The 24066-nt window shown below is 55.2% G+C and overlaps 1 protein-coding gene across 6 annotated transcripts in view; it reads left to right on the top strand.

Annotated features, from left to right (window-relative positions):
* The window catches only part of SEPTIN9 (septin 9), a 143223-nt gene that overhangs the window by 109815 nt on the left and 9342 nt on the right, over positions 1-24066 (top strand). For 5 of the 6 annotated variants that reach the window (XM_074921710.1, XM_074921712.1, XM_074921715.1 and 2 more), the window contains 4 exons: positions 13326-13517; positions 17264-17392; positions 17817-17898; positions 18734-18871. In XM_074921710.1, coding sequence (XP_074777811.1) covers positions 13326-13517; positions 17264-17392; positions 17817-17898; positions 18734-18871 — 541 coding nt within the window. Of the gene's footprint in view, positions 1-6038; positions 6097-13325; positions 13518-17263; positions 17393-17816; positions 17899-18733; positions 18872-24066 lie in introns of those variants that run through there. The other variant, XM_074921716.1, reaches the window with a different exon arrangement.

The raw sequence follows: 24066 nt of genomic DNA on the forward strand, positions 1-24066 counted from the left end.
GCTCTAATCTGCCGTGGCCAAGCAGAAATGAAGGTGATCTCGTAGCCGTGCCCTGAGGGCTGTCAGCACCTCATGCTGCACTCCCAGGGCTTGAGTTTGTTTCACCTTTTTCCTCCCGCATTGCTGCATCACCTTGGATTCATCCACATTGCTCTCAGCCACGGCTTGGCTTGTTTATTTATGCAAAAGCCAAATAGCAGCAGGGACCAGCCCTTTCTGGTGTCCAGGCAGAGCTGGCAGGGGCGCCCAGCGCCGGCTCCCTGCAGTACGGATCCTGTGCTGTTATCAGGGCAGCTCCTGATAAGAGCAGAGCAGGGATTTCCCTGCAGGAGGTCCTGGACCATATCAGAGTGGCACCAGGATTTGGCAGCAGCGGGCCTGCAGACCACAGGTCTGAGTTCTTCCCGTGCCCCTCCACCGAGTGTTAGGACGTGATTGCCCCAAGGCTGCTGGAGAGGTGCTGCCAGCTCCCAGATCTGACCCCAGGAGCAGATGGGGACCGAGTGGGACTTGCTTACAGTACTGGGGGCTGCAGGGAAGCAATGTGTTTCCCTCCCCCCATCCTCCTGACCTTTCCCCATCAAAATACAAAGCACTATTATTTGTAGAAAAGCACCTCCATCAGAGGAGACAGCTGGCGCTGCAAGCAGCTTGCTGGGGATGGGTTGCTATTAATTAAGCTGCAGGAGACAGCCCGACAGCTTGGCAGCTTGAATGGAGTTTTCCTTCTTTTCAAGGTTAGGGTGCCCTAAATGCTTTCTTCTTTACCTCCAAAGGGATTTTATAGGTTTAAAAGGGGAAGCACACAAAGGACGGAGAAAGGCCCTTTATGTGCCGCTTGCACAGACGCGTATCCATCGCACTGCTGGCGAGGAGTGTGGATGTGCGGAAAGTCTCCAGGGACCCTTAGGACACCCCAGCACCCACTTTGCAGCTCAGTCCATACTGGGTGGATGCTGTGAGCCTCGGGGATGTCGTGGTGCCCGAGCATCCCCTTGCCACTGCCTGAACATCTCCCAATCTAGAGGAGAGATGCCACTGTGGGGCAAAATAGAGTTTTTAAACATTGGCAGCAGCTGAAGAAGCAAGGTGTGTTTCCTCTGGGAGGGCTGAGCTGTGCCATCTGATGAGCTGTCCTGGGGACTCTTGAGCGGCAGCGTTGCAGTGCCAAGGCAAACCAGTCCCTGCTGAGCAAAACCTGTGCTCAGAGCTGCAGCGGGGCGGGGAGTTGCCTGGAAGATGCTGAGTGTGCTTTGAGTCTGTCCGAACCAGCATGTCAGTAGCCAAACTGGTGCCCCCTGCAATGGGGAAGGATGTTGGGAGGAATGTTTTTCTTGCTTTTTCCAAATATTTGTGACCCCAGAGTGGCTTCCTAGCAAAACCCATTCCCTTCTGGAAAAGGATTGATTGCTTAAGCACGCCAAGGAGCCTCCTGCCTTCCCTGCTCAAGTGAGCAGGCACTGCAGATCCTCTGTGTGCCTGAGGAAAGGAGCCTGCTGCAGGGGCACTGCTGGGATGTGACACTGGTAAGCAAGGCACGGCCTACTCGGGGAGTGGGACACAATGCTGGGAAGCAAGGCATGGCCTCCTCGGGGAGTAGGTGACTCACGCCAAGGACATCGTGGTAGCTGTGCGTGCTGGCTGATGGCAGCATGTGAAATAATTCCTTCCTTCTTTCCCTCTTGGAGAATGGAAGTGGGCTGGAGGTGTCTGGTTGGAGGAGACCCTAGTTTCTGGTGCGCTGGGAACAGGAAGGGTCCTGGTGTCTTGTGTAACACGGTTTCAGCAAAATGGCCATGGTTCAGTGATGCTGGCAGGCTCTGCTACCGGCTCCTGGCCAAGGCCTGGAGGGGTTGATGGTGGTTGCTCCCTGTGCTGGCTCAGGATGTCCCTGCTCTGCGTGGTAGAGCCTGCAGAGCCCTGAGATGCTCCTGGCAGCACCTGCACCCTGTGGTACCTACTGCTCCACTGCTCTCTCTGTCTAGGGAGGTTTTAGCCACCAAATAATGCCTTTTATGAAAGAACCAGTGTGATACTTGCAGAGAAGTCTCTGAAATGGGCTGCTCAGAGAAACTGCTCAATGCCAAAACCCAGGTAGCGTGAAAGAAAAAAACCTAATATCTGGACTTGGGAGTCCAGTACGGCCAGAAGGGAGGAAACTCTGCAGGTCTTGATGTTACAGACCTGGAGAGGTACCCTGTATGTTTGGAAGGGACCGTGGTGGCTACCTGCCAGAGCCCTTCCCATGTGGTTACACCTGCAGACCTGCAGCCAGGCTCTTAGAAAAGTGTTGGCATTGGTTTTAGATGTTCCTGGTAACGGGGATCCTTTCTGCTCCTGCTAGAAGTGTTGGTGTCTCTTTCAGTGTTTAAAAAATTAAATCTTGTTCTTGCAGTCTGCAAGCCTACATCCTTTTCTCAGTCATGCTGCTTTCCACTGAGTTGCTGGTACTTTACCAAGGTCTCTGGACATGCTTTTCATTCTCTATTGATCTGAGATTATAAATATATATGGCAGGATTTCAAGCTATCCATCAAAGTCATTCAGGACTTGCAGGTGGTCAGCATTGCTGCACTATTAAAACAATAAAAATGATGTACTAAGCCCTAACGGTGCACTTTTAACTGTGGATCAGTGCAGTGCATTGGAAACGTCCCTTCAGCATTCCTGCAAGAGATGTCCTGTTCACGCTTCCTGTGCTCAAGGGATTTGATGTTTTCTTAACATTGGGCAGCCTTGGGATGAAACATGTTTGTTGGCAGCCCTGCAGGTCTTCTCCACAGGCTGGTTAGTCCTGGTGAAGCTGTCTTTGCAGATCTCCATTATTCCCCAAAGCTGGGGATCTATGGTTGGAGTTGGAGTAGGTGCTGACCAAGGGCAGAGCATTGCCTGGCATAGGGCAGAGCTGCAGTGCTGCTGGGGTGGCCGGGGCACAGCCCCACTGTCAGGCAGTTTTCTGGTGCAAGGTGAAGGACAGCAGTTGGGATTTTTCCCAAAACTCAGGTACTGTGGAAACCATCACTGGTGATCTGCTCCTCCTGCTGCCTCCCAACCTTTCCCGAGCATCAGTGCTGGGCCACCTCTCCACTGAGCCCTTCCAGCCCTGTGCTAACGCGGGGGCTCGTCCCCACGGCCCTGTGCAGTGTGGCTGTGACATGGGGACCTGCTTTCACCTTCAGAGGTGTCAGATAAGGTAGTACAGCTGGGACTGCATAAGGCAGGCAGGAACCTTCCTTATTATTTTGGATTAGTTGCAAGACTAAGAACTGGATCTGTAGTTAGTTCAGATCACTTGGTATGACTCACAACAGCAAGAGGGCCTACAGTTGCTCCTAACTCTGATTATTGTTGTTTTAAAGATAAGAACAATGACTTTGTGATTTTAAAACTCTTGAGTAGGGTATCTGGATCCAGTTCCTGGCTCTGTTGTAAGTTTTCTGTGTGACCCTGGGCGAGTCACTTAATCCTTCTGTTCATCTGCACCGTAGGGGTAAGGCTGCTTCCTTCCTCTGCCTCCTGCCTGTTTGCAGAGTGAGCTCTTGCAGCCAGAAATAAGCAGTGGGAGAACAAGTACAGCAGGGCCCTACTTTCCTTGTAGGAATAGAGAGATTCTCCTCAAATAACAAATCCCAGAGGTGGCTGTTTGTCACTTTGTGAGTGTCTCCTCTGCAAACAGCCCCAGAGCCACCTGAGAGCCTTCATGAAGACATGCAGGGTTACCAAAGCCCGATGTACTTACTTGCTTTCAGGCCAAGGATGCCACTTTATTGTCCTTCCGAGGTGCTTGCACTCCCATCTTGGGTTGTTTGTGCGAAGGATGAGATATAATTTGAAACAAAGTATTTTCTATGAGTTAATCTGAAAAACAACTTGCATGATGTAAGCTCCCATCCTGCTCCAAGTGTCATTGCAGTGCTTCAGTGACCCAGGGGGGAATTTTTCTATAGGCTTGGCTTTCTTCTCCTCCCTCACAGGCAAGACTAAAACATGGTTTCAATGTGAAAAAATCCCACCAAGGAGTGAGGTGTTGGTTCATGCAGCCAAGCACCCTGTGTTTGCCCCTCTGCTGCTGGTCTTGGTTTGTGCAAGTGAAGCCGTAACACCTGCACAGCGGTACGGATGTGGTTAGTTTAGCAGCAGGGACATGACGAGTGGATCACATCTGCAAAGCCCACGTGCACCTGAGATCCCCCCTTACTGCCCGTGCAGTACCTGAGCGAGCACGGCGGAGCTTTGCAGAGCTGGGCTGTGCTGCTTTCCGGCTCTGCCCCGGCCTTTTCCAGATAACGCAAGGCTGGAGGGACTTGCAAACAGACCCAGCTGCTACTTGGGCAAGCCCAGTTTGGCATCTAGGGTTGGATTTTCCTGGAGATTAGGGAGATTAAAACACTAATGCCCACTGATAGGGGTTAAAGCTTTATTAAGTCATAAAAAGTGGTGTAAACCAGCAGAAAGCTACGCATAGCTGCAGAGTAAGCAGATTGAGACTGGGTTTCCTGCCTGGTTGCTGGGGTGGAGATTTCTTAGAAAAATTGGCGTTTGTGGCACTTGCTGAAATGGGGAGACACAAGTCAGGCCCCCCCTGAGCACCCATCATTTCCAGGGTAGCCCACGCCAGCCTTGCCGGGCATCGCGGGGAGAGGGTGCTGCCAGCCCAGCGCATGGCGGCTGCGCTGGGTGGAGGAAGAGCTGCTGGGTGGAGGAAGAGCCGTTGCTGCTGCGGAAGGTGAGAAGGAAAGTGAGAGCCAGGGGCGGGCTGCGGTGCCGCTGGCTGGGTGGCAGGGCTTGCCTCAGGAGCCAGAGGCTGGCAGTGGCCAGTGATGCTGGTAACAGCTCAAAAAGGATCGGCAAGTACTAGCCCCTGGTTTTTGAGCTGTGTAGAGGCTGTTCGGGGGAAATGAAGTCCTTTGGGTATTGAGAGCTGCGAATGTGCAAATCAGTCTTAACCCTTTTGTCGCCTGCAGGCCTCTCTCTGGGAGTGCAGATCCTCTGAGTGAGGGGAGAAATACCCCGAGATCATCGGATAGGTCAAAGTAACATGTCGGAAGCAGGGGTCTGAAAGAGGCAGGTTGGCTTCGCATTGTGGGTGCAAAGGGAGGGAGAGCCCTTTTTGCTCCCGGCGTTGCTGTGCTCTCCGCTCCTGCTGTCCAGGGCTTCCCACCCTCACGGCCGAGCAGCACCGAGGGGACTTGGACCCACACCGGGGGTGCCGTGGGAGCGGGGCTGGAGGGGCTCAACCCACCGGCCTGGCCCCGGGCACACGGCTACTGGCCTCGCGCAGCCGGGGCCCTGCTTCCCGCTGGCAGGAGAGAGGTGATGGCGCAGCTCTGGCAGTCAAGATACAGGGCAGGAAGGGCTTGTGGAGACAGATAAAATCTTTATTCAGCTTAATCGACATGATTTTTAAAAGCAGCCAGGCTGGTGGGTGTAGGCTGCTGTCCCGTCCCTGGCGGATGCGAGATGTGGCCCAGGGGTCTTCAAACAGCTGCAGAGCAAAGTGAGCCCACGGTCAGCGGCGCTGACACCCGCCCACCGCCGGTTTCGGTCTCTGCTGGGAGAACTTCAGGATGCTTGAAAGCAAAAGGCAGGTTTCAGCCCAGAGCCCCGAGTGCCGAATGGGCTGTGCTCGGCGCTGAGGGACGGGCCCTTGTCCCTGGGGGGGGACACGGACCGCGGCTCTGCTGGCGATGGGGGTTTGTCCCTGCCTCGCTCTTTTCCCGGGGAATCCCGAGCACCGACCAGCCCCGCACCTCCTGCGGGGGCCCGGGAGTGACCGCGGGTGGAGGGACGGGGTGGGACGCATTCCCCCCCAAAACCCCTCCCGCTCTTAACCTCTACGGAACCCCCAACACCCCCCGGCCAGGGACAGGCTCGTAGCGGCTGGGGGGGTGGAAACCGCCCTGGGGCGAAATAAACTTCCCGGGAAGAGGCTCCATCCCCCCGGGCCGGGCTGGAGGGGGAGGAGGAGGAGGAGGCAGAGTGATGGGGGAGGAGGAGGAGGAGGAGGAGGAGGAAGGGCGATGGGGGAGGAGGCGGAGGGCAGCGCGGGAGGAGGCGGGGACCCGCCGGCTGCCGGAGCCGCCGCTGCCGCCGCGGGTGAGTCGCCGGTGCCCGGGGGCGGGGGCTCCGCGGAGGCGGGGGGCAGTGGGGGGGGGGGCTGACCGAGGCGGGGGGAGAAGTGCTTTTTTGGGGTGAATTACTCGGGTGGAGGGCCTGAGAGCGCTGGCGCGGGGGGTGTTCCGCCGGTTCTCACGAAGGGCCCCGGGCATCCGAACGCCTGGAGGAGAGGGGGGTACCGGGGCAGGGGTACCCGGGTGCGGCTGGGGGGCTCGTCCCGCAGCCCCCGCCCGGCCCCTCTCGCCCCTGCGCCCCACAAGAGGGGCCGTTGTTCGGCGGCCGCCTGGCCGCGCTGCCGGCATTGTCCGGGGATGAATAGCGGCTGTGTCCGGGGGGCACCTCCCGCGGGGTCCCGCCGCCCCGCCCGCGGGGTCCCGCCGCCCCCCAGAAACGGGCTCTCGGGGCGTCTGGGACGCAGTTGCCCTTTGTAAAAAACCCCAAACAAACACAACAAAAAAAGAACAAAAAAAAGGACCCCGACCCCTCAAAAAAATCCAAACCAAAACAAAAAGAAAAAAGATAATCCCCCCAACCAAAAAAAAAAAAAAGCGAAACTAAAAAACCCGGGATGTAAATGCCTCCTTGAGCACTGGGTACTCCCGTACCTCGGGGTGCTGGCAGCCCTGGTGCCACTGGCTTGCTTTTTATTTTTTAAAGCCGTAGTTGCAGAGGTGGGTGGCTCGGCCGGGTGGGGAAGGTCAGCCCGGGGCCTGGAGCCGGTAGCCCGGGGCGCACCAGCCGTGCCAGGTGGTGGTGCGGGGCCTGAGGCGGGACGCCTTCTTCCCAGAGCGCTTTTTGGGCAAACTGAGTTTTCGGAGCGCTGCCTGCCTCTTTGTTTTCAAAGCGTAGAGCTCTGCAGGGAAGCCGTGACACGGGCGAGAGGAGCTTGCTTTTGCCCAGGGGCTGGGAAGGGTCTCCATGTCCCTCCTGTGCTAAACACCATCGCCCAGGGCGGCCAGGGGGCTGGGAGGGGGTCCCCTCTCCAGACCGCCCAGGCCATCGCCTTTGTGGGGGTCCTCGGCACCCCGCGCCTGTCTGCGGGCAGCAGGGGTTGCGCTGGCCGCCGGCGTTTGGCTGCGCGGGGCCGGTTGATGGAGTAGCTTTGGCCGGTGTTGGCGATCAGGAGAGTTCCCCTGCGACGGGGTTGTCCCTAGCAAGGCAGGGCTGGCCTTGGGGCCAGCTCTCGCTCCACCTCTGGGGAGGCCGCTGGGGCTGCGGGGCCAGACCCCTCCGCGTGCCCGAGGCTCGGTTTGCAAGACTGGAGCAGGCAAGACGTGGGGTTATTTATGATCATCTCCTTCCTTTCAAACTTCTTGGGGCAAACCGAAGGAGAACAGCGTAACAACTCCTTGCAGGTCACTGTAAGTGGTTTAGAGCTGCTGCCTCACGTGGTTGGATAAATGAGGATGTACAACTGCGCGCTGCGCTGCGCGGGCTGGCACGTGTCTGAGCCGGGCAAGGGCGGTGGTCGGCCTCATGCCGTGCCAAGGCAGCGCGGGGGCTTGTGCCCCAGCTTGTGAGCGTCCACGCAGAGCTGGCACTGCGGTTTAACCTCTAGGACAAGCTCACTGCATCCCAGCCCAGAAATGCCTGTGAGTGGAGCCTGCAGCAGCCAGCGAGTTAAGCAAGGAAGGGGAACCCTGGAGCATCCATCTCTGGTAAATGAAAGAAGGGGTGAGCTGCGGAGGGGTGAGCTGCGGAGGGTGAGCTGGGTGAGCTGCGGAGGGGTGAGCTGCTGAGGACCGTTTCCGGAGCAGGGAGGGGGAAGCGCACAGTGAGTGAGGACGGAAGCGCATGTGGCGAGTGGGGATGACTCGACCTGCACAGCTGCGTGCAGTGCCCATGGCTCCTGTCTGTGCCTCAGCGCTGTGGCCCTGCCTAGTCAGCTACCAAAGCACTCACTCCAGAGCAGGAATTGCTGGCTCCTGTTTTGATCTCTGAAAATGGATTTATCCCCCTGTGTGAGTAAAAGGTTTCAAGCTTGGAGCATCTTGCATGCTCAGGAGGTACCTGGCCACCTCTCTGACAGCTTTGGGGTAGATTTGTTCTAACGAAGCGTAGTTAAGCATCGTCTGCTATTTCTAGGTTGTCTCTGTAGGCATCAGGTGGAAATGCTAGCCGAGAAGGAAATGTAACTGGTTGGTAGGTGGGCCTGGGCTGGCAGCCAGCCTGAAACCATAGCTTTGTGCCCAGGGATGCAAGGGACAGGCTCTAGCTTGGGCCTGGCTGTGCCAGCCAGCCAGAGATGAATAATAAAAACATCCCTAGTTACAGTTTGGTGCTGCAGGGTCTGCGGCAGTGGCTCTGCACACCAGGCTGAGCCCTCCTCTGGGGTGCAGGCTGCCCCCCACTTTCGGACTGAGCCGTGCCTCACATTCCCTGGTACCCACACATCCCTGTGAGACCAGCACAGACCTGCTGCGTTCAGCACTGGGGGATCCCATGTGGCTTGGACTGGGCAGCTGAAGAAAGCAGCGATGCTTGCACCATGCTGGGTTTGCATCCAGCCTCAGCTTTGCTGCTTCCCTCCCTCCCGACTCCTCCTGTCCCCTCAGAAGGGAGAGCTGTGGCTTTGCCACCTCCGCACCTTGGATCTGTTTCCATAGCTTGTGGTCACCAGCTCGGTGTGCAAAGGGGAAAGGGCCTGGAGGCTGTGCGTGCTGCAGTCCTGCCAGCCAGCTGTAGTAGTTAACCAGGAACTATAAATTCACTCTATGGTTCTAAAAATGCCTGTTACACCCTACAGGCACAATTTTGTAAGATTGCAGCTCCCAAAAATTGGAAGGTTAGTTGGTCCGCACTGCTCCCTTGAAAACATCTGTGGATGCTCAGCTGCCTGGGCAGCGGTTGTGTTTTCACGCCCTGATATACTGCTGTTCGCTGCTGTGAATCTTCTCTCTGTGTTTGCATCAACCCATCCAACAAATCTGGAAGCCCGCATTGTTTCCAGTCTCTGCTGTGTGGAGGGAAGGGGAGTTATCCCCACCGCAGCATCCTGGGCTTCTGAGTGCTTGTTGCTCTGTAGAACCAGCTGCAGAATCACCAAAACGTGGGAATGCTTGGTGCTCCCTGCACCTGAGGGACGTTTCTTTGATTTACTCAGCAATGTTAGCGTTTCTCCATTGGTTACATGTGTATTGGTAGAACGGGCGAATGGTTTGAATCTGGCGGTGGGCGGCCGTGGCAGAGGTGCAGCCTCCTGGCCTCTCTCCAGTGGCTCCAGGCAGCTGCTGAGCACCAGGTCCATGACCAGCCCCCCTCTGGGATCAGCTCTGCCCTCTGGATCACCAGCATCCTGCTTCCTGTGCGTGGCTGGAGCAGAGCATAGAGCTGCTGGGTCTAACCGGGAGCTGGGGGGGACGCAAGATGTTCCTGGTCCAGCCTCTGCAAGGGTTATTTAATTTTTGTGTATCTGCAGTGGAAACACCAGCCTCTCACAGATACCTTTCCCAAATCCTCGATGAATACTGCCAGCCCCAGGGTTCTGGGTTTCAGGTGAGCCCATGGCCTGTGTTTGCGTCCCCTGCCCACAGCCAACCCGAGTTGCTGCAGCTGTGTGGCATCAGTGCAGCATTTCTAAGCCCTGGGTTTGCTGGCAGCCCCTCGACAGCAGTGTTTCTCAAAGCCCATCCCACAGCCGCCTGCGCGGGTGTCCAGCTGGCTGGAGGAGCGGGGGGCTCCCCGGGGGGCTCCCGGGGGCTCCCCTCTCTGCGGGGTGCCTTTCATCTGCTGCTTCGCAGATGTTGGGTTTGGCTTGTGTCTAACGTGCATCAATTACAGCGCAACAGCCTGGAGTCTTTGGCAAAATCAACTCTGGAGCAGCTGTCCTGAGTCAGCCTGGCGCCCGGGCTGGAGCTGTGGGTCTGTTCCCATTCGGTGCAGCGCTGCCCTGAAGGTCTCAACATCTCCTGTGCCCACGTGGAGAGGGTTTCCCTGGCAAAGGAGGTCTACATATGGTGTGAGCATGTGTTCCAGCATGCTTCACGTTTATCCAGGAACACACGACCCAGGGGGAGCTACAGGCTCCGGGTTCTCTGCCCCCATCAGCAGAGTGAGCATCCCATGTGCTTTCCCAGCCTCCCTGCAAGAGGGACAAGCAGCTCTCTTGCAGTGGGACTGGTGAAGCAATGGTGCGTGAGGTTTGATCCTGCTCTTGCCAGGGACTCGTTGGCAGTTGGGAATTTCTGACAGTATTGGTTGTTTATTAATCCATCCCTCCTTGGAGCATTCTGGAAGGCCCAGCTCAGCGATGGTGGCACCAAGAGTGCTGCAGGTTTAGTGCTGTCCTCACAGAGAGCACAACGGGTCAGACAAGTACAGGATCTGCCTGTGGCATGTCCCGGGCAGCCACCGCTTCTGCTTCAACTTATTTCTAGGATCTTTGTGTTTTAGACAAGTATCTGCTGGGAGTACTCCCTGCCACCCAACACAGCATCCCCATGTGCCTGTGCCACGGCGTGGTCCTGTGGCTCAGCTGCATATTGCCTCTGCCCCTTGGAGCCAAGAGGGATGCATGAGTCTTTGCTAAGAAAAGACCAGCACAGCGTTGGGAAGCTAAAAAAAAAGTGAAGGTCTGGGTTGCAGCATTTCCCTTGGCAGTCTGCTGGTGCCGCCGAAGCATTTGTGTCTTCACATCCCTGCTGTCTTGAAGACACTCCTAGTTGTAATATATCCATTTTTATTTTATTTTTTCCCAAACAGTAGCCAGGTGGTAGAAGAAAACGTCCTTTAGATCACCTTTTCCCTGCAGGCGAGCCAAAGCAGCATGGGCCACTGCCGGCTGTGCTGCTGGAGCGCATCCCGGGTGGCAGCACGCCTGCGGGACCGCGGTGACAAACCCGCCACCTGCCATCGCCCCCCGCTTCCTGGGGGTTTTGTCTTGCTGGGGGCTGGGGCGTCCCGCGCCCTCCTTCTCGCGCTGAAGGCAACGTGGTGAGGCAGCATGTAGAGTCTGCTCCCTGTGCTGGGGACAGGTTTGCCTGCACTTCCCCCTGCCCAGGGAGGGGGTCAGCCCCTTCTGTGCGCTGCTGGCTGCTGGTCAGCAGAGCTTGATAGACGTGCAGCAGCCAGGATGTGCTGGAGATGCTCCTGGCCTTTATTGCAAGCAGAGGGCGGCTTTCTGCTCCATTTGTTTAATTTCTTAATTTCACTGGGGCACGTTGCTGGACCTCATCTGCACCAATTTCCCAGGCTGCCATCCTGTCCCACAGGGCCAGCACGCTTCGGGCTCTCTGCCGTGCATGCAGGCAGAGCCTGCAGGAGTTAAAACCATTGCATAACCCAGCACTGCTGCCGGTGGCAGCATATTTTCCACGTGATATAGTATTTTTCTTTTTTTTTTTCCTAGTGATGTGTAGGGATTTTTTCCGCTTTCGGCTTTGCCATTTTGGAACGGGGCTGATTTGGGATCTGCGGTGAGACCTCGGGCACTCCAGGCCGCGGGGCTGTGCAAGGGGCGGCGTGGCAGCACGTTGCCGGTCGTGCAAGAGCCTGAACCCCCCGTGCGTGCCGCGGGAGGAGCGTGTTGCTACTGTGTGTTAGCTACAGCGTGTTTGCGCTCTAGCAGCTCTGTGAGTAACGCTGGTCTGCACAGACCAGGATTGAGGGTTGGAAAAAATTGTTCAAAGTGACCAAACAGTCTTTGGGATCAGTTCTGGGTTTGCATTTTATTATTTTTATATATTTTTCCTGCTTGGCCTATATTTGAGTGCGTGGAAGCGTGCTGTGCTCCCAGGAGATGAGTGCTTCTGCCTTGCAGAACCCTGGCAGATCCGGTCTGACGCTGCCCCTCACCGGAGGAGAAGGGATGATGGGCTTGTGTTTGGAGGAGCCCCTTTGGGCCAGCCACATTCCTACAGACTAATCCCTTCGGAGGGAGAAAGAGAAAAACAGGCAGCACCTCATCAAAGGCCAGAAATAACAGTGGGGTGAGGAGATGGGCTGAGAGCCATATTCCTGTTTGAAGGAATGAGGATGAGGACTTTGCAAGAAGCAAGAAGTTCTTTCCAAATAATAATATTTTTATTAATAATAATAAATACTCAATAGGTGTTGGGAAAAGCTTAACAAAAATAAAATGCTTGCTTAGGCTGGTGGTTGCCAGGACTGAGGCATCGATCAGCAGCAGCCTGGGGTGCACAGGGCTCTCAGAAGTGTGTTTTCCTAAAACCTCCAGCTCTGTGTCTGTTAGAGGATCTTGTCCTGCACAGCTGACAGCTCCAGGAGCTTGCAAGGACCTAGTGCATGCGCTGTCTTCAGGATATTTGCAGTATCCCTGCGGGTGACAGGGAGCAGCTGGGGCTGGATGGGATGAGTGCATTGCCCAAAACGCCTCAGGGACACTTTGTCCTTCCCAGCGGCAGATGCTCCTGCCTGAGGGAGTGGGAGGTTCCCCGAATTTTGTTAGGAAGGTGTTAAATGAGGAAGTATGTTTATGTTTGCTTCTCCTGAAACGCTTTACTGACCTGGAGCCTTCTTGCAGGGGAGACAAGCGCCCTGTCTGCGGGAAGCCGAAGGGTTTGTGTTCCTCAGGTGGATATCGGCAGAATTAGAGCAGGATCCTGAAAGTTTCGTGGCTGCGTGGGTGTTGTCTGACGTGACCTGTTTTAATGCAGATGCGTTCGTTTTGGGGTTTTCTGCAGGCTGGGGCCAGCAGCTTCTGTGCTGCGTCAGCTGGAGCTCAAGGAGGGCATGTGTCGGTAGATGCTGAGGACTTTTCTGTGTCTGCAAAGCCATCCAGCTCTCTGAAACGTGGTCACGAGGCATTTGCACCAGCAATCAGCAGAGTGGTGTAATTACAGTGGTATGGAGGAGTGGGCAGGCTATGTAGGTCTGCAAGCCTTTAATGGCAGCACCTGGGCACAGGGCTGCCTTGCTAAAAGCCATGGCAGCAGATCAGCTGCTCGTGGGACCCATGTGCCTATTCTCCCTGTAGCAGCATCCCTTTGCTAGGCAGGCTTGGTGATGTGGGCAGGGATCAAGGCAAATCCAGTCAGTTTAGAAGGGGAATCCCAAATTTAATGTAATTAGAGGTCAAGGAAGATCCCACACGCCCTCTCCCTCTTAGCCACCTGGTGCCCTGAGTCCGGGCGAGTGCTTTATTCCCACTTTGCATATAACAGGCAGCTCCTTTCACTCCCTGCCAGGAGCAGCATCCTAGTGTGCTGGGCACTGCCTGCCACCCTTGACCAGCCTCTCTTTGCCTCCAGGTCCAGAGGCAGTTCCCAGCCACGCACCCATCATGACGGACACTCCACGGGATGCCGGCCCCAAGCAGGCGATGCCGACGCGGCTGGAGAAACCGGCTGCGGACTTCGGCTATGTGGGGATAGACGCCATCCTGGAGCAGATGAGACGGAAAGCCATGAAGCAGGGCTTCGAGTTCAACATCATGGTCGTGGGTGAGTTTTTCCCCCGCGCCAGCTGCCTGGGACGTGCTCAGTGAATTGTTTTTGTTCTTCTGGGACGATGTTTGTCCTCTGTGGAGTCTCCTTGGGAGCAGCAGTGTGGGCTCAGCGTTGGGGTCTCTGCCTTAGGAGTCAGCAAACCCTGCTCCCGAGGAGCTGGCTTGAATTCAGCTGTCGTTAAAGCTGTGGATGGGACGTGACCCATGGTCCTGCACATCTTCCTGTGTCTCGGGGTGCGTTGGGTAATGCCACAGGCACGTCCTGGAGGGGAACACCTCAAGGGGTGTTGGGACTCACCGAAGCCTTGCAGAGGACTCCCTTGCCTGCTCTCCTGGGAGCCCTGCACTGTTTTGAGCAGTCTGAGAGCACGTTAAGGCTCAAAGGGTTGCACTGCTGCTGGTATATCAGAGGCCTAATCTTTTCTAGTATTTCCATCAGTTTGGGTAAAATTCCTGCCTATGAGTTTTCTTGTATTGTTCTCTTCAGCTCAGGCAACTACATTACAAGTACCAGGGAAGGAATGCTGCGTGTGATTTACTGTTGGGAATAAAGACCAGCAAGAGGGGTTTGCATAGCTGGGCCATTCAGCTTGAATGGCTTCTGCTACTGGTGGCTCCTTTGGGGACCTGCAGTGTGGCACAGCAGGGAATGAGTGTCCCAGAGGGTGTCTGTGTGCTGGAAGGTTGTGTGTCCAAATTCCGCCAACTGCAAGCTCCTGTTCATTAGGTTTCTGAGGCTACAGGGTGAATAGGACGAAGGAGCTTTATTTCACCTGGAGGCCACTGGCTGCATCGCTGCTGCTCCACCTGCAGCCTCTGGGCTCCCAGTGCCAGGGACTGCACCAGTCACTCACCAGCAAAATGCTGGGAATAGCCAGAGAGCTGGGTGGGCACTGCAGGACACAGGGCGAGGGGGAAAAGGGAAAAGGGGGCTTCCTGGAGTTACAGGAGGGCCTGATCCAGAGTTTGCTAATTCTGTAAAAGACACTAAAAGATACAAGTGTGCTGTAGCTCCCCAGCAAGCTCTGCTGATGCTCTGCCTTTCTCATTTTGATATTTTCATACACAAATTGATCTGTGGGAAGGGCTCCCCAGGCTGGGTGATCGCTGCAAACCCAGTCACTGCAGAATCAGCTCTTGCAGAATTTTTTAACAAACCCTGCTCCTTGCTGCCAGTGGAGCAGCACTCCTGGGGCAGAGGGATCGCAGCACTGATCCTGAGAGTCCATAAGCGAGACTGCATAACCTGAGCCCCCATTTCCCTGCCAGAAGAGGCACCCATCCCTCCGCAGGCAGGCTGTGCCGCGGAAGCACCTCGGCTTTCTGCTTTGCAGATGTGGAGGGATGTTCAGGAAAGGGCCTGGCTTTGCCTTGGCAGCGCTGTGTGTGGTATGAAAGCCTGTGCTGCAGCGCGGCTGGAAAACATTGTTCTTTCCTTGGCAGGCTCTGGGCTGACTGTTTACCGGCTGGGGAATTCGTGGCAGCATAAACAAGTTGAGCTCTGGCCCTCCCAGAAGACGCGGGGAGGGATGCGGGAGGAGCAGCACCTCGCGGGGTGCCCTCGGGGAGGGGGTGCTCTGCGGAGGCTGGGAGGCAGCAGCCAGCCCTCGTCCTGCTGCGTTTCTGTAGGGGATGGATGGGCTTCTAGGGATTAGTTTAGCTCCTTTATTCCCATCCAGTCTAAGCTGCAAGTCCTTGCATTGAAATCATTGCAATCCCAGTTTTGCAGGCGGGAGATGAGGGGAGCGAGGGGGAAGGCAACTTCTGCGTGGGAGGTGGGAATTGAGCACCGCTGCTGGTGGGGGGTCACTGCCCGCACCGTGTCCTTGTGGTGGGCCTTCTTGAAAATCCTCTGCCCTGCGTACCACGGTCCCTGTTCAAAAAGGGTTTTCCAGCCTAACTGAGGGGGGGCTTCAGGCTGAGGTCGGCTTAGCCCCGTGTCCTCTTAAGGCTGTGGAGATGAGAAAAAAGGTCTTAAGCTTAAAAAACCAAAACCCCAAGCACATCTTTTGTGTTCAGTTTTTGGTGCAAAGCAGCTGGAGGGAGAGGAGAGCTGGCTGAGCAGTGAGGCTCAGCTGTGCTTTCCCCACCTGATTTCAGCTCAGGAAAACACACTGACTGCAAAACGGGAGTTGGGAGCGGGTCTGCCCTCGCTCAGCTGCCATGCCGGGGCCGTCGGGTCCTCGGGGTGCAGTCACGTCTGTCACTGGGTGAGGTCAGCCCATGGCCGCGGTTCAGAGTGGGACATCGCATCCGTGGCCGCCAGCGGCTCTCGGCTCTGGTCCCTGTCCAGGCAGTGTAGCTCTGACAGCTTGGCCAGGCACGAATGCAGAGACCGACTGCCAGGAGCTCTAGCGGTGTGACACCCCACTTTCCCCCTCTCCCCACCTGCTCCAGTTAATGAGCAGTGCAATGAGAGCTGTGCTTTGGCTCTGCAGTCACAGCTCCAGACCTGTTTTGCGCTTGGCCCCACGTGTTTTCAGGCAGCAGAGGACCAGGAGCACCTGACCCCAGCCTGGTCCACGTGTTCCTTCTACATCCCAGCTGTGATAGTCGCTGGCAAACAGAGTTTTCCTGTGCTGGGTTGCAATGTGCCATCAGTTGCAAACTCCACTCTAAACTTCTGTTTGATCAGGGAGTGGGCTGGCCAGGAGGTGATGCCCAGTGCTGATGGGCTGGTTGAGCACACCATTGCTTTAGTGTTGGGTGCCTTTGGCAGCCTGGATGGGTCAGGGCCTGGAGGACGTAGGTGACACCCTTGCTGCCTCTGTGCTTAGAGATACTCAGTGATGCGAGGGACATGCCAGAGGTGGTGCCACGGTAGCTGCCTGCAACGTGGCTTGGTGGATCAGGGCTGAAGGGGCCCCCATGGTGTGTGCAGAAGCTCTGCAGTGACTGCAGGGGGCACAGAACATCTGCTCTGAAGCCAAGCGTTTGCTCCCTGGGTTTTGAGGAGTTGCTCTGTTTTGTTTGCTCTGGCAAAATTGTTCTTCAAGCTCATGAGACAACTGGTTTGGAGAGTTCAGAGCTGCTGTGTGTCCTTTCCACACAGATCGGCCTCAGCTCTGGGATATAAAGCATGAAAACGCTTCTCTCTGAAAGCTTTCTGAAGTTGTGGAATCTGATGTGCTTCCTGGGACCTGCTTAAAAGGGTCTGTGCAGCCAGCCAGTGTGATTGCAAAAGCAAGTCCGGCAGGGAAGCAGCAGCAGATGCAGCAGGGCTGAGGTTTGAAAGACTGTTGCTGTTGTTAGTCCTGTCCAGCTAAGGGCTTGCCAAGCTGCTCCTAAGCCTTCCCTGTGGAGCTGGACAGAGGAGGCTGCACAGGGCTAAAGGCACAGATGTGTTGGGATGCTCCTTCCTGGGGTTTTGTGGTCCCTGTGCCCTTCTTCGGGGCTGCTGAATGTCACCACAGCCCTTAAAACATCCCCGGCAGTGTCCTCCTGCCCTTGGGGTTGCTGTGATTTCCACTGGATTCAAGGAACCAGCTCTTGACCTGCTCACTCCCAGCAATCTGGCTGCTTTGGAGCCAGGCAAGGTGCTTGCTGCCCTCAGCATCCTGCTGCCTGAGATGGACTTGAGCACCTTGAGCTGGGGAGGCTTCAGGGAAGCAGCTGCCCTCTTACCTCCCTCCCTCAGATCTAGTGCAGGCTGAGTCTGTCAGCATCCCCATCCCCTGGCCCTTGAGAAAATAGCCCGGAAACAAGTGAGTGCTGACTGTGGTTTATCCTGCTGTTTTCCAGGTCAGAGTGGTTTGGGGAAATCCACGTTAATCAACACCCTCTTCAAATCCAAAATCAGCCGGAAATCTGTACAGCCAACTTCTGAAGAGCGAATCCCCAAGACCATTGAAATCAAATCCATCACTCATGGTGAGGCACTGCAGATCCCACTTGGTGCTTTGGTGTTTGGTCCTGCTCTGCCTTGTGTCTCTGGGGGCTCATGGGGGTTGTGGACCATCATTAAACCTCCACATTCATCTCTCCGATGGGGCTTTTACCATCCAGAAACACTTGCAGGGCTAAGAAAACATCTATTTTTAATTTATCCACCAGCACTGACTTAATTGTGATGGAAGGGTACAAGTGAGGTGACTGTGGGTGTGGCATTTCAGGGCAGATGTGGTGCTGCATCCCTTTGGAGGGCTGATTTGTGCCTGTTAGAATTTGTGAAGGTATTTTTCTCCCCTGGGAGGAAGTTCCAGCCCTCCAGCTGATTTTTGGAGGGTGCACTTGGCCAGAATATGGTCAGAACACCGATGCTTGCCTCATCCACCCACTTTACTCTCCGTTTCAGAGATTGAAGAGAAGGGGGTTCGCATGAAGCTGACAGTCATCGACACCCCGGGCTTTGGAGACCACATCAACAATGAGAACTGGTGAGCTGGATGCGCTGACGTGGGGACTGGTGCAGAGGGAAGGCGGCCAAGCCCTGGGGCTGGTGCTGAGGGCTGTAGCCTGGTCTTGTGCCACCCATGCTCTGTAGGGAGTGGGGGAGAGGGTTGCTGGGTGGCAGCGCAGTGCCATGCTCCCCAGGGCTGATCCTGGACCTTGTGAGAGCCCACAAACATCCTGCTGTTTCAGGCATGAGACAACCTTTGTTTGCAGCTGGGAGCAGCTGTGTGCCGGCATGGCCTGTCCCTGGACCTCGCTCATGTGGCTCTGGAGGCTGAACTCTGCCAGGAGTCTCTGGGACAGTGGCTGGCTGTGCAGGATGGCCCCCCTGGGCCGGGCAGGGCTGGCCTGGCTGGCTGATGGCAGGTCCCTTCTCCTCACCATGACCTTGGCTGGGCTTGTGGGGTTTGATGCTGCTCTTGCTCCTGTGCTGTGACACCGTGCAAGGAGCCAAGGGACACTCCTGGCCCTGCCCTGCTCAGCAACCAGAGAAAGAAGGGAGGACTTCTTAGGCACTTGTTTGTCTAAACCAGCCGGTAAATCCCCTCCTGCTGCGGTGCGTGGAGTTACCAAGCAGTGAACATGGAGGGTTGTGATTCCCCTGCCACCCACAGTTGCTGTGTGAATGGGAGCTGGCAGGAACTAAAATGTTCTCTGTGTGAGTGTGTTTTGGTTTGTTTGTTTGTTCTATGGCATTCTGTAAGATGCTGAGCATCCCTGGCTCAGCAGGCTCTGCTTCACGCAGTCAGGCCAGGTGGGAGGTTCAGGGTGGTCCAGATCCCTCACACAAACCCATCGTCCGTGTTCCTCTCTCTGCAGCTGGCAGCCCATCATGAAGTTCATCAACGACCAGTACGAGAAGTACCTGCAGGAGGAAATCAACATTAACCGGAAGAAGCGGATCCCCGACACGCGGGTGCACTGCTGTATATACTTCATCCCAGCTACTGGCCACTCGTACGTACCCTGCTGTCCTCGCTCACACCCTCAGCACTTCCCTCTCCTGCATTCGGTCTCGGGCAGCTCCGCCGTCAGGGTCGTATTTGGGATCCCCCGTGTTTCCTGGGGACTTGAGGAGCTTGAAGACAGCATGAAGCTGTCCTTCCTCAGGCTGTAGCATCTGGAGCCCTCTCAATAACACAGCAGAGCTGCTATACCTCAGAGAAGCATGGTGTTTCTTCTCCAAGGGGCCATCAAAGATTCCCTGAGCTCTGGTTAGCTGCTTGCTTTGCTTTGGTCACCTTGCTTGCTCGACCAAGGATCGACACCAGTCGCTGAGCTCTTAGATTGGATGGAGAGGCTGCCTTTGTGAACAGAGCATTCATTTTTTTTCTGCTGTGCTCCTGCCTTTGTAAGGGGAGAAGCTGGTTTTCTTCATGCTACTGAGGGAGTGAACACCCTCACCCTTTAAGGGTATTTTGTAGGTTGTTTGACTAGTCTGCAAGTGGGATGCAGTTTATTCAGCACAGAGCTCTCCTGGCTCTGGCACTCCTCAAGCAACATTATCAAAGGCCCAGATCTCACTCTACTTTTTTGCTTTTTCTTTTTTTCTTTCCTAGGCACGTAGCCTGCAGTGAAAATCTGGGGTGATTAAAGTGTCTTGAAAAATGTGACTTAAAGTATCACAGCATAAAACAAGACTTAAGTTTCCTTTTGATTTGTGTCAATTCCTTCCACTTCTGGCTCTGTCTGTGCGGGGAGGTTTTTGGGTCTGTTTTCAAAAGTAAACTTAAGCCGCCAGCACTGTATTAATGTCAGCCTTTTCCTCTTCCCCATGTAGAAATTTATTCCAATAGAAAAGACTTTGTTTTGCTTCTGTCAGTGGGTAGACCAAAAATGCATCCTTCACTGGAATAAAATGACTGCATGGGCCAGTTATGCTTCTCTTGTGTAACTGGCTGTCGATTGGGAGCAGAGGGGCCAATGAAATGTTTATGGTTTAATATGATAAAGCAGAAAACGTTTCAAAGGGAGATGACATTTTTAGGCCAGTCTAGCATCTTGGTCCTGCTTATCTCAGCCCCAATCTGCAGACCCTGCCTGGGCAGGTCGGAGTGTTGCAGCATTAGCTGTGCTCAAGCTTTTTCTCATTGCTTTAGGTATTTAACTCTTAAAAGCACATCTGATGCTTAGAGCTTGCAGATATTTGACCTGCACAGAGGCTGCACGTTCTGGGTGGCAGCAGCTGCCCTTCCTGGGCTGTGCAGGCGGTGGTGTGGAGCCTTGTCCGCGTGTCCCCTGCCAGAGCCTCTCCAGCCATGCGCTCTGGTTTCTCTCACCCGCCGGCTAACAGCAATTGTGTGGATATTCAGCTGCTTTTTTTCCTTTCTCTCCAACAAACATGTGTTTCCAATATCTGAGCAAGCCTGGTGGTTGGAGGCCGTTGTTGCTGAGCCCTGTGCTGATCCTCCTTCCCCGTAGCCTGATAGCCCGGCTGGGACCAGCACTCGCTCCCCGGCTGTGGCTTGGGCGCTGCACTTTCCTGCCCTGGTGTCAGAGCCGGCCTCTGGCGCATCCCCCCCTGCCGCGGGACAGAGATAAGCCAAGGAATGAGTGAAGGGGGACAAAACCCACTGGGAGGGAGAAATTGGTGGGAAATTTTGATTCTCTGAGAGCTCGAGCGGGTGTTGGGTTTCCTTTCTGCTCCCTTGTGAAGCTCAAGTTACGTTTCTCATCACCACAGACAGGCTTTCCCCAGTGCTTCCGTGGACACAAATGGATGGTGTGCCCACCTCTACTGCGGCAGCACTGGTAGCAGAGGATCATACTCCTTTGGGAGGACAAGGGTTTGGGAGCCCATGTTATGGGGTTGTTGCATGAGGCCGAGTGCCGGTTTGTGCCCTGGGCGAGGCACAGGTCTGTGGTCCCTTGCAGAAGGGTTTGGGAAGGGCATTGAGGTCCTTGATGTGGTGCCTCTGGCGTCTCTAGGAGGTGATGGGGAGCACAGCTCATAGTGCTGCAGGGACATCCCTCACCCAGCTGCCAAGGACCCCACCATGCCCACTGGCACCATCTGTGTGCTCCCCACGCCACTTGCCATCCTGGGATGCTTGGTGCCATCCGTCCTGAGATAGTGCTTGCATGGGGCTTGTTTGTGTTGCCTCTGGGAGCTGCTGCCTTCACCGTGTGACGCAGCCAAAGCAGTGGTGACTCGTGTCCATCTGTCCCTCCCTGCTCACATGGCTGAGCACAGCCCAGGACTCAGCATCCCTTCCCTGGCACATGCACACTGCAAGGCAGCCAGGGTTAAGCCTGCCAGGTCACTGGACGAGAGCTTGCTTTTTTCTTAAATAAAAAGGTGGGGGGAGGGAGCAAAGTATCCACATGCACAGATTCAGAGACTGGAGTGGAGGACTGCTCGCCTCTGATTCAGTCTGGCCCTCCCCTCTGGGCAGCTCAAGGGTTAATCAGTAGAGAAGTTTCCGCTGCTGTTTCACTTTGCAGGGAGTTCAGAGCAGGCTTTGCAACCCATCTAGTTTGCACACACCCTGTCCTTCTTGTAACACTCCTGTAAAACCATGTTTGCAAAGTCTAAGTAACATGTTGGCAGGGGCTTTTGGCTGCAGCCACGCAAGCCCGGCTATTTGCCACCCAATAAATATCTCAGCTCTGACCCCTGTGAAACACTGCTCGGCTCTGAAACAGGACTCTGAAACACCACCCCGGCCTCGGCAGCCCCTTTTCTGCCTGTACCAGAGCTGTTGGCTGACGGACTGCCACCCACTGCCTCTTCCCCTGCTAGCTGCCCCTCTCGGGTGCCCGCCTGGTTCCTCGAGCAGGCTGATGGTCCTGGTGATGGTGCTGGGCAGCTGCTGGGTGCCCACTGGTGTTTGCTTAATGCACAGCTCAAACTCCTGCTGCTAGTTTGATCTGGGGCACTACCAAAAGGAAGTAACTTAAGAGCTCACCGTGAATTTTAATTCCTATAATGACATTTCAAGGGAACCAACAGAAATGAGCCTCTGCTTAGATCCTGTCCGTGCATGGTGGCCGTGGGCAATGCAGAAATCATGTGTGCCCAGCCACGATAACCTGAGCCCAGCCATCATAACGTAAAGCTGCACTGCTTTCCCCAGCCCATAGCAAGAGGGGATGGGGGAGCAACCAGCACTGGCTGGGGTAGGCTGGAGCCTTTCCTGCAGCTCCTGCTCCAGCCCATCCACTCCCCTTAGAGCTCCTCAGCCCCTCCCAACAAAGCCCAAAGTGTGTGTCTAGTTGCAAGTTAATAATATCGGGGACCTTTTGGGGAAGAAAACAGATGCTTTTTCTTCTTGAGCTCTACCTTCTCTTTCATGATCTGCGTGGAGCAGATTGTGTGCACCTGAAATGAAATAACTAGCTTTCTCTTGCTGTTTTGCATATTTGTATATGTAAGGATTTTGCTGCTAATCCTTGCCAGGTGCTGGCATCGAAGTTTTGTGAACCAAGTTCAGATACCTGGTGGAAGCCAGCAGTGCTGAGCCTGTGACTTGTCACAGGATGGTGGTGGTTAAACACCAAAACTGGTCCTTGCAGATACCAGCAGAAGTCCCTGCTGTCCTGGGCTGTGCCTTGCAGCGGAAGTCTAAGAGGAAATAGGTCTGGGCTTGCCGGGTTGTGACCTTGGCCATGTCTGCCTGGGTCTGTATCGGGCTGTGAGTGCAGATCAAGCTCTTTGCACTTGTGATCACCTTAAGCCATTTATTCTCCTTTGGTGTCTTCACGTGAACTTGATGTCTTGCAACAGGTCTTGTTCTTAGTGAAAAGAATCGCTTTCTTTTAAATATTTCAGGTTTGCAGAAGCCCATCAGAGCAGTAGGTTTTGTCAAAGATGCCTTGAGCTCTTCTGGCTTTGGGTGCAGACCAGTGTGGGACACGGTCACTGCACCTGCATGGCTGCTGGTGGCCATGGGCAGGGGTGTGGGCTGGCTCTGGCTCTGCCTCCTGCTCTCAGGCTCACTGCCAGCATCCTCTGGGTGTTGGCGAGGGTGCCGTAATGGGGCTCTTATGTGTCAGTTGAGCTGAAACTCAAATGTCTGGCTGACTGTGAATTCATCTGCGTCGGCTACATATGCATCCTGGTCTTCACTCTGAAAGAAAAGCTGATGAAAGAGGCAGGAACACAGTCTCAGTAGGGAAGAGGCTTTTAGAGGGGAAAAATGGTTTGAAAAATAGCAAAGAATGAGGAGGGGAAAGAAGTCTGCTGGGAAAGGAGCATAACTGCATTACTTCCTTGGAGGTCTGGGAAATACATTATGCAGAGCTCCAAACAATGCTTGCCAGCAGCAAGTCTGCTTAGATGTGTCCATGGGGGTTTCCTTGTGGTTTTTTCTTTTTCTTTTTTTTTTTAAATAGCCCAATTCATTCTTTCCTGGGGCCCAGAGTGATCTGTGACTCCTGAGTTTGTGTTAGGAACTCGTTTGTCCACATGCTAACAACATGCTCTGGGCTGTGTGTGCCATTAGCATGGTGGCAGAAGGTCCACCTGGCACAGTCCAGCCTGATCCCTGGGAGAGGAGTGGATTTGGCCAGGGAAGGACTCAGCTGGGTCGCCTCTGGTGCAGCCTCGAGCTGCTGTTTTCAGATCAGCCAGAGCTGAGGGGGTCCCTCCTTTGGTGCTGGAGCCGGGCAGGGGTGACCTCGTGGGATGGGGACTCTGCCTAGTGGCTGCTGAGGAGCAGGATCAGCCCCTTCCCCTTTGCACTTGTGTGACATTTTCTGGGTTTGCAGGAGCCGTGCTGGGTCTGCAGGTGTCTCTCAGCCTTTTGTAGGGCCCGAGAAGATCATGGTGGGGTTTGCCTTGAGCATGTTGGCAGTAGGTGCTCTCTTGGCCATGTTTTGCCTGAGCGCTCTGCTCTGCTCCGTGTTCCCCCACACAGGGCTCCTGCTGGGTGCTTGATTACACCTTGGGCATTTTAAGTCACTGTCCCATTTATTCTGGTTTCTACCCTATTGCCATGGGCCTCTGGTTTGTGGCAGAGGGCTGGTGTGTCCTTGGGGAGGTCTTATTTTTGGCCTCAGCTCTGCCACTGAAGCCTGCGGCTCCTCTAGAAGGTGGCTTCACCTCTCTCAGCCCCCGTTTCACCAGAGGTGGGTTGTGTCTTGTCCTGCTCGCACATGCCACCACCGGAGGCCATGTGGATGTACGAGCAGCAGAGGTGTCCCTTTGCTTC

This window comes from Athene noctua, chromosome 18, assembly GCF_965140245.1.
Source record: "Athene noctua chromosome 18, bAthNoc1.hap1.1, whole genome shotgun sequence".
In the NCBI taxonomy this organism is placed as follows: domain Eukaryota; kingdom Metazoa; phylum Chordata; class Aves; order Strigiformes; family Strigidae; genus Athene; species Athene noctua.